The sequence below is a fragment of the Neopsephotus bourkii genome, unplaced genomic scaffold (genome assembly GCF_033783945.1).
Source record: "Neopsephotus bourkii isolate Nb327-2 ecotype Australia unplaced genomic scaffold, CSIRO-AGI_Nbou_v1 NB_1638, whole genome shotgun sequence".
Classification (NCBI taxonomy): Eukaryota; Metazoa; Chordata; class Aves; order Psittaciformes; family Psittacidae; genus Neopsephotus; species Neopsephotus bourkii.
In genome coordinates this window covers 2,692,429-2,709,580 of record NW_026902113.1, presented here as the reverse complement: position 1 = coordinate 2,709,580, position 17,152 = coordinate 2,692,429, and the positions used below count along the sequence as shown (strand labels likewise).

The 17,152-nt window shown below is 39.4% G+C and overlaps 1 protein-coding gene across 3 annotated transcripts in view; it reads right to left on the bottom strand.

Moving 5' to 3' along the window:
* Positions 1-15,298, bottom strand: part of CEP126 (centrosomal protein 126) — a 41,054-nt gene extending 25,756 nt beyond the window's left edge. Inside the window, exons 1-4 of one of the 3 annotated variants that reach the window (XM_061374376.1) lie at positions 15,081-15,298; positions 13,719-13,844; positions 4,686-4,831; positions 3,260-3,365 (exon numbers count right to left, since the gene is read on the bottom strand). In XM_061374376.1, coding sequence (XP_061230360.1) covers positions 3,260-3,365; positions 4,686-4,831; positions 13,719-13,844; positions 15,081-15,178 — 476 coding nt within the window. In that variant the 5' untranslated portion in view covers positions 15,179-15,298. Of the gene's footprint in view, positions 1-3,259; positions 3,369-4,685; positions 4,832-13,718; positions 13,845-15,080 lie in introns of those variants that run through there. The other 2 variants (XM_061374375.1, XM_061374377.1) reach the window with 2 other exon arrangements.
* Between the last annotated feature and the right edge of the window lie 1,854 nt (positions 15,299-17,152).

Sequence of the window (17,152 nt, the reverse complement as noted above, 5' to 3'; positions counted from 1 at the left end):
GCAAGAACTAGGTAGATATCAAGGATGACAAAGTAGCTTTAACCAGTAAGAAAGGCAGGCCTTAAAAAGAGCAAAAATAAGCCACAAACCGAAACAGAACAGGTCATATGTAGACCAAGTGTTAGTCTTCTGGAAGTATAATGATAAACAGGTTGCCAGCTATGCTTGACTTACAAGGTGGAACAGTTTAGCAAAAGATCCTGGCTTTTGGCTCCAACCTGGTTCCAGGGCCCTAAATGCCCTTAGTCTGGCATATCCAAAGTGGCATTTACAGAAATCTCTCAACAGATCTATGCTTTGAATTCTAATATCTGTTCAGTAGAACTATTAACCCTTAGAACTGAGTAGAAAGCCAAGCCCATGTCTCGCTGGTTTAGGATCAAGTATTTGTTGTATTTCACAATTACTACAAATGGTGGTAGAAGGAGAAAAGATCTTGGAAACAGATTATTAGTATAAACCTCCAGTGAAGTTACTTGCAAAATGGCTATTCCTTTACCAACAAGGAGAGATCCAGTTTTTATTTTACCAGGATGATCAGGTCTAATATTTAAAATGATACTTTGCCTCAACAATCACTGGATTTTGAGTAACAAACTAAACCTTATTGTCCATTCAATATGAAGACGCTTTTCAACATTCCCAGGATGCATTTCTGATATACAGTTCTTACATATAGTCTTGGCAGACCTGGGGTAGTGGTTGGACTTGATCTTAAAGGTTTCTTCCAACTTAGCTGATTCTATGATTCTCTTGCTCATTAGGTGTTTCTGGAATTTTTTTACCTTCTCAAAGAGGAGGTAATATGTCTCCATTGCCTAATTTAATTGTTTACAACTTTTTAGACAGACATTGAGATCTCTAGAACTTGACAAAATTCACCTATATCCAGTTGGGTCTGCAGCCATATTTATCTTGAAAACTTCATGCAATATTAATTTCTTCCTTTAAAAGGGGACTCCCAATGAATGCTATATATTCTATTTCTGATGGAGGGTAAATTCTAAAGATCATGCAAGATATTTGGGTTGAGTCTTTATAGAAGTTTAAGAAGAGATAGAAACACAGAAAGGACCTGAGTTATTAGTTGACACAAAATTTCCAACTAAAGGGATTCTAAGGCATTTTTAAAGCTTTACAGCTCAGAACTGTTGAGTTTTGAAGAACCTCCACCTTTGAGAACCTTCTCAAAATGTTCTGTATCAAAGCTTACTTTGCTGTGCTGTATTGCAAGAAATTTATTTGTCCTCTAAGAGAATTTTGCACAATTGTTGAAACCACGTCTGAAAACACAGAATTGCCACTTCTATGATGCACACGAACTGTGGCTCCCAGACTAACACTAAAAAGAACAACACTGCAATAATATCTTCTGTAACAGATCAGAAGAATCTAGGCTACATGACACGTGTTCAGTTTGAATCTTAGTGCTTAGTGTGGGATTGTGTGAGATGCTGACAAAAATTCAGAGTATTTTCGGTGGCAAGGAAGGATGACAAATCGTTAGTATTAGTATAAGCAAAGGTTTACTTCATGTTATTTATATACCTTGTCCCTATACAGAAGCCTGTACTGCAATAACTTAATTCTATTTGCCTTATTACCATACCCCCAATATTCCTTATGTCCGCCTGCACTCACCCCATACGGCTGCTACTAAAGCCTCCTAGCTAACCAGCTGCAAAAAAAGGCAGCACTGAGCAGGTTCCAAGATATTCATGCGCTGACTTACCCACACTAACTGCATTGTGACCTGCCAATAGCTCCATGCAGACTCAACTTTTAAACCTTTTTCATGCTTTCTTCCTTGCTCAGTTGCCAATTTAAAACTTGTCAAAATATAATTATCCTTGAGATTCTTAGCTGTCTTTCAAATTTGTTTACAGGGGAACATAAAGTATAAAAGAATATGAGCACATACATTTAATTTCCTTAAGAAATCGAGTTATAAAAATGAAAATCAGGGAAAGAACACTATCATTATTACAGGATAGTGAATTTTAAAAATAATACGAATATGAATTGACAGCAATGTTATACTGTGAAAAATGTTATGTCGTTTGAAGAGGTCCTGAGGGAAAAATGTGAGATCCTGAGGCACAAGCAGCAGTTTGAAGAAAGATGAAAACTAAAGAAAAAAATGATAAAGGCAAGGGGAAGAGGCACTGAGCTTCTCTCCTTAATCAAGCTGTTAGTGAAACGGGACAAATGATCAGGAATCCTGAGACAGGGTCAGAAACATCTGATTTTTTTTTTTTTTTTTTTTGGCTATTATTTCAACTTATTCTTAGAAGGTAGATTTTTTTTTTTGGTTGGTTGGTTTTATGGCTGCAGTCCTTCTATGTGTGTGACTGGCAGTTATCATGAGCATTTAGCACTAAGACCTATGGAATATTTTCTTGATTGCCCAGTTTATCACCCGCATATGTATTAATCATCAGCAGGTATGTAACCAAACTGAATATTAACATCACAATGAAGGTCACACTGAAGTAGAGAGACTCCTTTTAGACAGAGTTTATCTCTATTCTGAACATCTGCTCAATTTACAGCATGCAGAAAATAATTTGAATAACAGTAATAACAAAAGCAGCAACAACAAAAATGAAAGGCTGAACTGAAATGCTAAAAAAATTAGAGATTATGAAGGGAATAATCAGGAATGAATACCAAATACATCAGGTAGATAAACAATGAATGAAAACAAAAAGTGCTTGGGTAGACTGAAAAGACTGCAATACAAATTGTATGTGATATAAAATGAAATTGCAGGCCCAACTATCTTCAGGATGCTCAAGATGCATAGAGAGGATGAGAAATTTAAAGGAATGGCAGCTGGAAAAAAGATGAGATCATGGCATGAATATACAAACTAAATTATCCTTGATTGTCAAGGAAAAAATCTGGATGAGAATAAGAAATAATCTAGACAAAATATTTCATAATTCATAGAACAGCAGATGGTTTGACAACCATGGCAATCTGAGTCAGACTATAACTGAATGGGGACTAGGTCAGCCTGACTATTCCCAGAATTCCATTGAAGGGAAAAGTTTTGGGTCATCTCCTGTTGTTTTACCAAACGGACATAAACAACTCAAGGATGTTTCATAATGCTTCATTGGAACAGTTCACAGAAATGCTTTCTTTGCCACAAGATAAATGGCCTACAACTCCTTAAAGAGTAATTGTCTGCTGTTTATTGAACACACTAGGCAATTTACTTCCTTTGATCATTAGAGTAAACAGAAATGCTTACCTGAAGTTGGGTATGTTTCTGCTGGGCAAGCACAGTCCTGGTGTTAAAACTGATCCTCTAATTTGTTCAAAAGCTTCTTCTAACTGAAAGGCTGCTTTTGTCTGCACTAGGGGGATTAGAGTGAAAAACACAATGGAAAAAAAATTTAAAAATTGGAATATTTTACCATAAATGATTTGGTTACGTTTCTGCAGTTTGGAATCCTAAATTCAGACTGTTACAATAAACTGAGTGGCTTAGCATCATTTAGATATGCTAGAGCAACTCTTGTTCCTCTTAAGCAAAACCCCAGTCTACTTCACTGTTTACAGTAACACATGTATTCAACACAATGCTATTCATTTTCAGACTGCACTGTTGAAAAAGTAGGAGGTTAGAAACCCCAACACTGACTTTGTTTTACACCAAGATTATTCTGCTTATGGACTAAGCCAAAGTTATGGCTTGCAGATATTTTATAGAGGCCAAATTGTAACTTAATAATCAAACCAGTGGAGAAAGAGTCCAGACAAGCACAAGGTGTTGCCTCGTCCAAGTAGAAGTAGGGTAGAAAGTGGCAGAGTTGCTATAAGGTAAACCCAAGAAAAGAAATCGTGATTCATTATATTGCTACACAGTCTAGGCTGTCAGTAGAGCTATGAAGAAGCCCTAAACCAGGACTGTTTTGTAATTTTAATCTGACATTTGATCTTGAAGTCAGAGACATTACCTCACAGTTGGCGCAACTGCAGTTGGGAGAGTAAATCTGTTAAAGAATACCTAAGTAATATACCATATCTTAAGAATTTCAACACTGGAAAGTTGACTGGAAATCAGACTTGGCTGATGCTGTTAAAAACTCCTGCCAATCTGTGCTGATTCCAAGAAAGCAGGAATGGAGTTGAAGTGATCATTACTTCCCAGCAGCAAGAGGACAGCTTAAGAAGCTGAGTAATTCAGCAGAAGTTATGTAACACAGTAAATACATGGTAGGACTGCTTTTATTTAATGATAAACAAAATGCACATTCTGGATTATTTCACATTGGGAGGTTCGAATAGCAGATCATTATATTACCCTAGTAACTTTCAGGGACCTTGTAACACCTAACACCAAGCTGTGAAAGCACAGTATTGTAAGCAGTGAGCACATGGCAGTGAAAGAAGTGGGGAAAAACCCAGGAAGCCACAATATCGCAAGGAGGTGATGTACTTACTGTGACCAGAATATAATGAAATACCTCACAATACAATTTTCAGGGAAAAAAAATAGCTTTAATTCCTTCTACCCAATTTTGTCATATGTATCAGATCTGAGCTTTTTAACAGTTAAATTGTTCTTATATGAATTCAATTAGAGTGAAGTTAATAGTTTTGTTTGCCTCAATTGTATCCTATTAATGCAAAAAGCAATTTTATGAATAATGGTTAAATTTTAATTTACAAACCTATTTGTTTGTGCTGAGAAAAAGGCAGATGAGCACGCTGGAACTTATCAGTTGCTTCCTGAAGTTTAATTTTCCTCTGCTGCAGAACTTGTTGTCTAAATCTTTGTTCTTTCTCTTCAGCTTGCTTTTGTCTTTCTTCAAAGGCTCTGTATTTAAGAAGCAAATAGATGATCCCTACGTTTTCTAATTACAGTTACCAAAACGGTCTTAACTTTCTTACTTACCAATTCACAATTTTAGTGCAAAAGTTTGCTTGTCCATAAATTAAATGCTATAAACGTCAGGAGAACTGGATTTTTATGTTTGGACATAAACAGGCCAGTGGGTGGTGAACGAGACACACCATAATATTTTTATGTTTTTAGCTTTAACTAGAAATTGAATTCTTTCTTATATGTGAATTAACATGCAGACTCAGCTAGTTCTTGTCACCAATGTGACTTTCTACATTACCATGTAAATGTGTAACAGCGGTCAGGTCAATAGGAAGGTGAACAGCGAATGCTCTGTGCCTATACTGTTGGGGAATTAGTAATAATTTAAAAGCTGTTATTCAGAAATAACACAAAGGAACTACAGCTTTTATCTATAAATATGTAAGTTAGTATCAGCTTCTAGTTGTTGAGAAGCTTCCTGAAAAACACAAGGTTAGTAGCACAAAATAGAATAAAACAGCAATGCGAAACTATGATTGACAGAATCAGTTAATAGTATCAACTATGTTAAAAGAGTCCTTCTACTGGCTGGAAAGCAAAGCAGGCTCTAATCAAAACCAACAATCATTACCTATGTGGTGATCATTGCTATGTGGAAGTTACATTCCTACTGAGAAACCTGAACAAGCTCCTTGAGCAAAATATACCCAGGAAATTTGTTTTTACACAGGGTGCCACTCCTAGCCAGCATTAGTGGAAAGAAAGGTAGCAATGTTTAGCCATATGCTATTTCTGTCATCACAATAAGATACCTTCCCGTAACTTTAATCACTTGCAGCTGCTCCACAGATCTTTCTGCTTAATGGAGCAAAGCTGGTACTTAACAGAGCTTCTCTTAAGCTATTTTAAATATTCTTCCCTTCACTTTTCACGGAAAGAGTTCAAATTGAAATATTCAACTTCAACCCACCTAGTATCCCTTCAAAGTGCTGACTTGTGAAAACAAACAGAAAAGTGATCTGAAATAGGTACTTTTTATTTTAGAAAGTCAAAAGGCCATAATTGCACAACAGTAAAAAATAGGAAAACTGCCAACTAATCCCCAGTACACACTTTTACAGGAATATCCACTTTAATCCATTTGGAAGCCAAAGCATAGCAGAGAGAGACATGAGGAACTTTCACTGTTTTGAAAATTCACATGTGCATGGTTGTCAAAACATACTGAAACTAATGACTTGAGATTTCTCAGTTTTATGGACAAATTATTTCATTAGTAGAAACTGAAGACAAATATCTATACAATTTTTTTCCAAGTGGAAATGCACTTTAAACAGATTCCACGCAGCTATTCAAACCTTAAGTCACAAAGACGATGTTCTTGTTTTCCTGCCATCATTATGAGTGCACCTTAAAACTCCTCCCCATATCATAAGGAAAAACTAGAAGTTGTGTAACATCTGATCTTCCTTCTTCAGTACTACACCTCCAGTGCTACCAGTGTGAAGCTCAAGAAAGACAATGGTGGAGCATATGGAAAGCTAAAAGTAAAAAGAGAGACAAAATGTGCAAAAGGATCCACTGCTTTTTGCTGATGTATGTAGCACTCTGGATTAATGTTCTCCAAGGTCAGAAATCAAATTGGCAGCAGACTTCCCTCAGAAAGCTCCAGATCTCCCAGCAGCAGGATTCCTCACAATTGTCTTGGACCACAAGAACCACTGAGAGAAATCCTGTGCTGTATGTAGGCAGTAGTTAACATTTTATTTCAACAAATAAATGGCAAATGGCACTTAATAGTAACACATTCAAAAATCTATTTGAATTTCTACAATTCTAGGTAGCTCTTTTCCTACAGATGGAGTTCTAAAACCCTACAGCTATAATGAAGGTTAAGACAGAAAACTGACTTATGCAAAGAGAAACAAATTAAAATATGATCCCAACACTGCAAGTTTCATTTGCAAACTTCAGTTTGTTGGCAAGCAGGAATGGCTTTACTTGAAGCATGAGGCGAAGCCAGACAAGCAGTTATTCAAAACCAGGAAAAATCTGCAGAGTACTATTCACATAAAATGCCTTATACTAATTTGGTTAAAATTTCACAGGAACTTTAATTGTCCATTCAATCCAGGAGTTAGAACTAAAAAAGTAGCATGAGAGTTCATTGTCAGCTTTCAGTATTCCTGTGTTTCAGACATGTCAAAATCTGACACAGAAATCTTTATCCTGACTAAAGAAACAGGAAAATCACAACAGAGGAAACAGACTTGCTTATCCTAGTAAGTACTTTAAACACATTCTTCTCGATTCCCTTAATATTACAGAAGCTGCTCCACAAGGCCTTTAGTTGAACTGTGGTTGTTAAATCCAGACATGTGGGAAATTCTGCAACTTTGCACCTGGAGTAACTCCAGTGTATAACTCCAAAAAGGAAAGAGTAAATTCTGACAGTCTTTACTTATTTATTTTTTAAATTCTTTGGAGTATGACTTATCTGCACTCTTCTACATTCTTAATAACTAGCATAAAAACAACCCACGCTCTTATTCCATACAGATGGATATGGGGAAGTCCAAATGCTGATGCAAGAGACCTTTTTCACCACAGCTCATCATGATCTCTATTTGGTTTGGATTAAGACATGAAGGAAAAAAAAATCTTATTTTAAATGTAAGGAAATGCACTAAGGATATTCAGTGAAGCCTGCATCATTAACTTCTTGACCTCACAGAATGTAAATTGTGACGCCCAGGTGCATTATGTAAAATAAATGATTTTACAAATGCGCATTGACATCTTACAGAAAAACAGTTAAAGCAAATGTTTGTTCATCTGCTTTCCTTAAGTCACCAGCTTAGGTTCATATCGCAGATGTAACACTGGCAAAAGAGTATGGCTTTAAGATGGAGAGTTAGCAGAAGAATTTCCTGAGCGGTGTTTTTTTAACCCAGTTTTTCTGTCTACTATAAACAACCCAGCAGTGCAGCAATTTTTGAAATTGCTGCCAAAATGCTTATAGTGAATTTGGAATAAGAAACTTAAAATATTTAGCAGTTTCACATATACAGACATTATGTGGAAGGTATTTTTATGTTAAAACCAGTATGACTAGATGGTGGAACTATTTCCTGGTTAATTTTATTAAATTATCTTCACAGTGAAGCGATGGACGCTGCATTCCCAGGTGGACTAAATGCTTAATACTGCCTTGGATAATGATTAAAAAAAGGAATATACACAGTGCATATGGAATGCTACAAAATGAAACTTTTGGTGCCGAGTTGATACTATTTATCCATTGCCATATCACATTTGCAAACCAGTGCACAGTAATTTTAAAACTGAGGTGGGATAGTATTTATATACTTAATGACTACAGCAACATCAAGAAAAGGCTAGAATGCGGTGTCACACTCAAACCCCTGTTCATGTGCAGACAGGAAACACACCTTGCACCCTTATAATGATTGGCAGATGCTGCCCATAGGTTTTTTCTTTTAAATGAAATACTTCCCAGAACTATAGGAACACATGTTTTGAATTCTATCCCCTCATCTTCTTTGATTATTGTATGCTGAATACAAAAGGAGAGGCCCAAATTGCTGTAAGGGCTTCGGAAGGACTGACACAATGTTGTCATGGTTTAAACCCAGTCAGCCACACAGTTTCTATTCCCCCCCCTTTTTCCTCCCCCCCCCCCACCCTGGAGGGATGGGCAGGAGAATGGAGAGAACGTAACTCCCACGGGTTGAGATAAGAACGGTTTAGTAATTGAGGTATAACACAAACCACTGCTGCTACCACCAATAATAATAATGATAAGACAAATAACAAGGGAAGAGAATACAATACCACCCGCCAAAATGAGCCCAACCAAGAAGAGAGTGCCCTTCTGGGTAACTCTCAGTTACGTCCCGGGCATAACATGCTGTGGTCTGGAATACCTCTTTGGCTAGTTTGGGTCAGGTGTCCTGTCTCTGCTTCCTCCTGGCTTCTCCTCCTCCCTGGCAGCGCATGAGACTCACAGAATCCTATGGCCAATCTAAACATTTGAGGACATTGGTGTTATCAGCTCTGTTCCCAGGCCGAAAGTCAAAAACACAGAACTGCACCAGCTACTAAGGAGGAGAAAAAAAACACCTGCTACTGCTAAACCCAGGAGAAATGCTGTGAGGGTTCACTGAGGGCTGTCCTCAAAAATGCCCAAAGGTTTACAGGAAGGCTGCCTGCTCTATCCACCAGTTGCACTTCAGATCTTGTTTATAGGCAAAAAGTAAGCACACCTTTATATAAAGCCAAGAACTTTTTTGTTAGCATAATTCTATCCTTGAGAGTTTAATCATTATTAATCCAGATGCAATTGTTAATGAAAAATAATAATACAATTAGGATACTTCTATACAAAGCAAGACTCAATAACAGTGATAAACCAGTTTGAACTGTTATTCACACATTGAGTTTCTACCCCTTTCCCTAATGTTTATGCTTCCACTGCTCTTCTGTGTCCCAAGGCTGGTAGTTAGTTTCATTCTGGTGGTACTGAGATGTTGCAGTGAGCCGTTAGCATCTGAAGTCCTTTCACCAGGAACAGTAGGATGTTCATGTTAATGCTTTTTTCTTCCTCATCCCAGGATCTGCTCGGAGTCATTTTTATATTTGCTAATGTGCTTTTATACCTTTGCCCTTTCTTCATTAGTCTGCAGCTTCACAGTGCCTCCAAATATTCTGTGCATGGTGCCTTTTACATTTATTGCATAGTACTCTTTTGTTCTGTTACCCTAAAGCCAGCTTTGTCAGGTCTAGGTCTGCATTCCTTTAGGCAACTATCTGTGCACTGGGGTCTCCAGTGCCAAGCCTGTGCACCATCTCTCATCATCCCCTGCCTGTACTCCTCTAAGCCTCCAGTTCTCAAGGCCTCTGCTGCTGTACCAGGCCTGTATTTCCCTACACTACATCAGCATGTTAAAGTCATAAATATCTCATTCTCTACATAGAATAACTGTTTGTTACTGCTATCTATAGAAAACTACAGTCATACCATAAAAAGATAAACAAAGGCAAAATAAATTAGCCACAGACACCTGGTCAATTAGAGAAACTGCTGTTACAGCTAAATTAAGCAAAACAAAGCTGCAGGCAGGTCAAGAAAAGTTCAGAGAGAGTGAGCTTAGCAGCCATCTGTCCTGAGGCCGTGCAAATTCAGCACAATCCTGTGGCCTGTTACCATAATGGCAATGATGCATTGCAGGTCTACAAAGTTACAGTGACCACTACTTTTCACAGTTCCATTCTGATGTAGAAAGCAATACATTCTTATCACTTTGTTCCCTCCATTTACCAAGTGGTAACATTTTTTTTTCCTATTTCTGACACTAGACTGCTTTTTATTCCCTATCAAAACCACTGATGAATAATTTAAAGGGACTTTATTAAATAATCAAAGATAATCAGCCAGTAGGTGGAGCACAAAGCTTGTGGATATGTTGAAAAATAACGTATTTTGAAAAAAACCAAGCCAACAGTAAAAGGAATAGATTGGAAACTGACATAAATTGAGAAAGCATTTCCTTCCCCAAATACAGCACATGGATTAGCTATTTAGATTTCAAGGTAATTAAAAATTCTGAACCAAGATACTAAACTGTAAGGTTTAGTTAAAAGTGCATATAGACAATTGCATTTCCAGAATGTACCAACTACTTGCAGCCAGTAATGTCACAGTGAAACGGGATGCTCAATTTGCACTGAGCAGTAACATCATGAAGGCTACAGTCCCCAGCAAACTGGCAGCTGGTATTTAGAAAGTAACATGGTATATAAACACAAAACATGATACCCTATTCATTTACATCAAGTATGTGCTTATCAGGAGTTCTTCTTTCCAGAATAGTAATTTAAACAAAATATCTGTCAGCTACTTCCTCAAAGCATATTTAATGCTTAAGCTGATCTTGAAACTGTAACTTCACAAATCATTGAGACGATAAAGGAATTACTTTCTTGGTACTCAGGCAACTTGCGTAAAGATAACCAGTAAGCTGGTTTTTTTGTAGTGTTGAAGTACTGCTATTAACACAAACCTAAGGAGTTTGGTCAGTACAAGAGATGCAAAGAAACTGATGGCATCAGGTAGGAATACAGGTTCCCCTGAGCATTCACTTCGAAAAAGGCCTGTGACTGGTTATTGAGACTTTGCTTCCCATAGCTAGACTTGCTCTTTCCTGTACAACTGATGTTTTTTTCATTTATTAATAAACCAATTAACTGAGCACATCTTGACAGAATGGAAGCATTTTTAATGCTGAAGCTGCTGCATTTTAGAAGTGTTGACAAGAGATCAATACAACACTGCCGGGACAATTTCATTCCAAGTACATTTAGAAAAGGTCTAATAGCCCCTCATGCCTAGCCAGGACATTTTAAGCTAATGAGAATTAAGAACGGCTTAGTACAAGAGAGACATGGATAGACCAGAAAGAGTGCAATGAAGGGTCACGAAGATGATGAAATGAATGGAGCATCTCTTCTATAAGGAAAGGCTGAGAGAGCTGGGATGGTTCAGCTTCACTAAGAGATGGCTCAGAGGATCTTACTGATATCTATGAATACCTAAAGGGAGGGTTCAAAAAAGACAGAGCCAAGCTCTTTAGCTGTGCCCAGTGACAGGACCAGAGACAATAGGTACAAACTGAAACACAGGAGATTCCCTCTGAGCATCAGGAAGAACTTTTTTAATTATAATCATGACTAAGCATTGGAACACGCTGATCAGAGAGGCTGTGGTGTCTCCAACCTTGGAGATGCTCAGTAGCTGGTCCTGGGCAATCAGCTCTAGGCGGCCCTGCTTGAGCATTGGGGTTGGACCAGATGACCTCCAGAGTCCCCTTCCCGCTTCTACCACTCTGTGAAGGTTAGAAGTAGAAAATGGATTGTCATGCTTCACAGTACACTTATGCCTACTCTCCATATGTTGAAAAAAAATATTAAAGAAACAATTTCAGTTTTGCAATTATTAAACCAGCAGTGCCAAGAATAAGATCTGATACATGCCCATAAGCACTGACAGGGAAAATTTAGGGTCCTGCCATGTGAAAATGTGAAGCTTAAGGAAGTCATGCTACCCTTGAGTATCTATCATCATAGATAACACCTTTACATGTGTTACAAAGTGAATGGGTCTTGGCTCATACACAGATTTGAGGTATGACCTGATGGTTGATCAATTACTTCCTACCTGCATAACTATCAAGAAAAAAATACTCAGTTTCAAGGAACTTGGTATTTCCAAACTACTTTCCTTCCTATATGCAAGGGCCCTTGATTTTTAATTATATTTTGCAGCTTATTAATACTGTATTCAATTAGCACCTTTCTAACATCCAACAACTAACTCTTTTCAGTTATTAGAGGAAGACTTGTCACCACAGACTGTTGTTCGAACTGCTTATTATGCTTATAGTTATGCCGTCCTAAATTATCATAAATGGAAAAAAGTTCATTTTATGAATACCATACTTAAATTTCTGATTGGCTCACCTGAGTAACTTGGATTTATATGATGTTTCTTAAGGCTGCAATGAAATATGCATGGAAATGTATTTATGTATCTACAAGTATTAGTTTAACTACACCACTCTGTCAAAAATACTCAGGCTGTCTGGTATTTGCTTTTACAGTAGAGTGTTATATTTCAAGACCAGTAATACAAGAAACAGTGTTCATCTGAGATGCGTAGTGCTACAAGTGGTACTGTTCCAGAAAACTAAATGTGATATTTAATCTTTTAGCTGAGACTCAGTTTATTACCTGCAAAGGCTGGGGGTTGCACACTGCCTTTAATCACTCCCAGGTGACTCTACTTCCTGTTCCATTTTTCTTTATATTTCAAAACATACGTTGACAGCATGTACTGTCAAGCTAAATGGCAGTATAAACAACATCTACTGCCTCTCTTATGAGTTATCAATGTATTGCAGCAAGTAAAACATTGTACAATGGAAATCATCTGATGTGGGAATTGTGGGGATGATTGTCGATGAGTTTGCATTAAGCAGAAGAACCTGAGGGCTTACAAAGAGGAACCCATCTGTCTCTACAGTATACACAGCCGAGACTCCTTTATATGCGTGTGTGAACTCACTGCCAGGGAAGAGCCCCCTATGCCTATTAAACTACTTACAGCACTTTGCTGAAACAACTCAGTGTATAATTTACTTAATCCACTTGTCACAGAATATTCCATAATTTTGCATTCCCATGGATGTAGGAAGACAGAATATTCAAAGCTCTTTTAAAAATGTCAGTATGGGATAAATTATATATATATATTTTAGATATAAATTTTATATATATAAATATAATCCTGCGCAAGAGACACATTGCTTTGTGTTTATTGGGAAGTGGGAGCACAAAGCCCCACCATGCAGGGGAGGCTGCATGGCTGTTATGCCATGCAGAGAGAGAAACACCCACCTCAGAAGGCAATGACAACTGTCTGCCTTCTGACCTGTACTGTCTCCCTGAACACATTTTTCAGACAGGCATTGAAGCTAATAAAAACCAGAACAATACCAGAAATACAGGTCAGAGACACAAGCTGAAAGTGCTACATACCTATACTTTATACAGTCAGGAGTGACTACAGTGAGTTTCCAAAAAGTAGTGAGTAAACCAGAATATTCTTTTTATGGTTTATTTGTCCTATAGCATGAAACTGGATTGGTGAAACTTTTCAGCTTAGTTTTCTCTAGAACAAAGCAGTGGGGCTCTTTAACAAAGTGAACATGCAAATAACAGAAATATATTGAACTGTCTAAAGGCTTTGACTCATTTTTCTCTTTTACAATCTCCCACCAAAGGAACCCTAGTTACTTACCTTCTTCTTCTGTTTGTCTCTATTGAATATTTCTGTGCCCTACTCCGACACATTTTTTGATCTTCTTTCAATGCCCGGCGTTCTTCTGCTAAATCTTGTTCAAAATGAAATGTTAAAGCTCTGTCCCTAGTATTGTGTTAAGGGCAATGGAAACTGCATCAAACATCTCATTAAAGGATATAGTAGCCTGATTGACTGCATACCGTTCAGGAAAGGGCAAACTTTATGCATGAGATACAAAATACACAACAGTTGATCCCGTAGTTGTATATTATAGTCATAACAAACATTGTGTTCATCCAGAAAAAAAAAAAGTCATTACATTTTACTGTTTACAGTGATTTTAAAAGGCTTTGCAATCATCTTTCATGGTATCAGAAGATGAAAAATCTCACCTTTATCTGCTTATTTGGACAAGCATCTTTCTTTTATCTAAATTGATAACATATGGATACATGTATCACAGTGAAAATGTTTCAATAGTAAAAACAATCCCTATCTAAATGGTTAGTTTACTCTGACATTCGTTAGTATCGCTGGATAAAAGCTCTCCAAAGAGCATGATCTGTCCTCACTTCGGTTATGACTGACGTAGCATGGTACAGGCAGAGCTTGGAACTTCGTCAGTATTTCTTATTACTTAAAATTCAAGGAAATAAGGATCTGTAAGTTGGAGTGGAAAATACAATTCCCAAAGGCAGAATCTCCTTATGGAGTCATTGAATGGTTTGGTTTAGAAGGGATCATAAAGCTCATTCTGTTCCAGCCCCCTTGCCACGGGCAGGGACACCTTCCACTACACCAGTTTGCTCAAAGCCCCATCCAACCTGGCTTGAACACTGGCAGGGATGGGGCGGCCGCAGCTTCTCTGGGCAACCTGTGCCAGTGTCTCACCGTAATCACAGTAAAGAATTTCTTCCTAATGTCTAACCTAAATCTCCCCTCTGCCAGTTTAAATCCATGGCCCCTTGTCCTGTAAACTGCCCCTCTCCAGCTTTCTTGTCGGCCTCTTTAGGTACTGGAAGCTGCTCTAAGTCTCCCCAGAGCCTTCTCTTTCCAGGCTGAACAAGCCCAGTTCTCTCAACCTGTTCCACTTACAAGGGGGAACACAAGAAAACTCGCCTGAGAAGTCAACATCCCTACAACGCTTTAAGAAACCAACGTGCCAGTTTTATTTCGATCCACCCCTAAGGCAATCCCTCGCCACGGCCCAAACCCGCCGCCGCCGCCCCACACGGACTCCAGGCTGCCCGAGGCCTCATTCCTGCCCTTCCCGGCACGGCCCCTGCCTCTCCGCGGGCCGCCCCCAGCCGTACCCGAGCGCCAGCCTTCCCGGCCACGGCGGCGACCGCGGAAGGATACACGGCAGCAGCGCGCCACGTCCCACCCGCGCTGTCCTGGAGCCCTCCGGCGGGTATTTGCCCCCGCGCAGCCCCGCCGCCCGTCCGTCCGGGCTCCATTCAGCTCCTCGGGCCTGCTGCCTCACACCGCAGGGGGCCGTGGCCAGAGCCGGTCGCCGGGCCGCTCCGCTGGTGCCATAGCAACCGGAGACGCCGCTTCCTTCGCAACGGGGCTGGGCCGCGGCCGAGGGGAGGCGGGCAACGGGTGAGGGAGCGTAGGGAAGGGCTCAGGGGAGGCCAGGAGCGGCCGCGGCTCGCCTGGAGCTCCAGTTACAAGCCTTCGAACCGGGCGCGAGGTTCAGAGCCGTTGAGGCTCCCCCGGAAGGGAGCGCTCCCGTCGGGGCCGGGCCTCGAGGTGCCCGGCGGTGCCCGGCCCTGGGTGGAAACCGGGCGCACGCATCTCGCTCCGCCGCCGGCACCCTCTGTGTCTGTCGCTTCTTCAGGCACGCCACTGCGGGAACCCTCGCCAGGCTTTCCATCCTGTCTGCACTTGCATAAACAACAAAGTGCCTTTTAAAACTAACAAACAAACCAGCCGATATCCAAACAAATAACGTTTCCCATTAGTTTTGCAGTTTTTTTTTAATAAATAAAATTACACAAAGTAAAAAAAAAAAAGTTTTTAAGACTGCAAAATGTGTGGGTGGTTTGGTTTGTTTTTGGTTTTTTTTTTTTTTTCAGGCAAAGCAGGGTGTGGTGTCTTGGGATGTTGCCATGCCTTGGATGAGCTGTCATCAGAAGGCTAAATGTCTCGGTGATTTCATGGCGAGACATTTCTTGGCTGTTGTATTTGAGCTTCAACCAATTCTTCTCTTTTTCAGTGTGCAGCTGTTGAATAGGAGGGTAAAAATAGTACTCAGCATTTGTAAAATACTTTTCCCCGCAGACTCACGTCCATATTTGTAGCACAGCCTGTGAAGTGTTACTATTGCCATTTTACAGGCAAGCCCACTGATGCTCAGGTTGACAAATCTGCTTAATTTATATTTATGGGGTATTATTTATAATACCCCAGTCACCACAGTTGAGATGACCCTAAAATGGAAGATTTTCACCTGTATTCAGAATAACAGGCCCAAATTCACCACTTCTTTGCCCAGTCTGAGCTCTTCTGTGTTGCACGTATAAGACTGGTTGTCACTTCACTACCTTTCAATCCACATACACTTTAAAAATCCCAGCTTGCCTGAAAAATTGCAGTGCTTCATTTAGGAAGCAGTAGAAGTTTTTACCAGTGTGGAGTCACGCCAACAGGACTGAAGCAGAGCTTAGAAACAATTCCAGAACTTGAGTCTGTCACATCTGGGAAGATTCAGGTTCATAGAATCATAGAATCAAAGGTTGGAAAAGACCTTTCAGATCATCAAGTCCAACCATTACCCCAGGACTGCCAAGTCCACCTCTAAACCATGTCACTGAGGGCATCTATAGGGTTTCTGAACACTTCCAGGGATGATGATTCTACCACTTCCCTGGGAAGCCTGTTCCAATGCCTGTGGCAGCTCAGACCAGCAAATTTTGATCTTATCCAGTGTAACTCACAGCTTCACCTTAGATACCTTCTGAAATTCAGAATTAAGGATAGTGTATATATATAACTTTCTGTCTTTCTTGGTTTTACCTTTTTCTCATTCATAGACCTCCTTTATGGTTATAATTCCTCCTTTTGACTAACCTCACATCTTTCAGGCTCTGGGATGAAAAGGTGATGAGTGAGGACCATGTATTTCAGAACTGTATGATTATTCTGGGACAGCACACATCCTGGTATCAAACGGTTACAAAATGGAAGGTCCCACTCTGGCAGCTGGTTTGAAAACAGTTTCATAATTTTTACTGTGGGCTAGAGACTGATATTCCACTCAAGGATAAAGATCAGCTCTCAAATCCTTGTGGGATAGATTCTGAATTTATTACAGAACTTATCTGAAGGCTGAAGCATAGCTATGCTGCTGCAGAAACTCATTTTTCTTTCTTCTTTTTCCACTGGGGGATTAATTTGCTAATGCCCTTTAGCTTTCTTCCAAGCTTCAG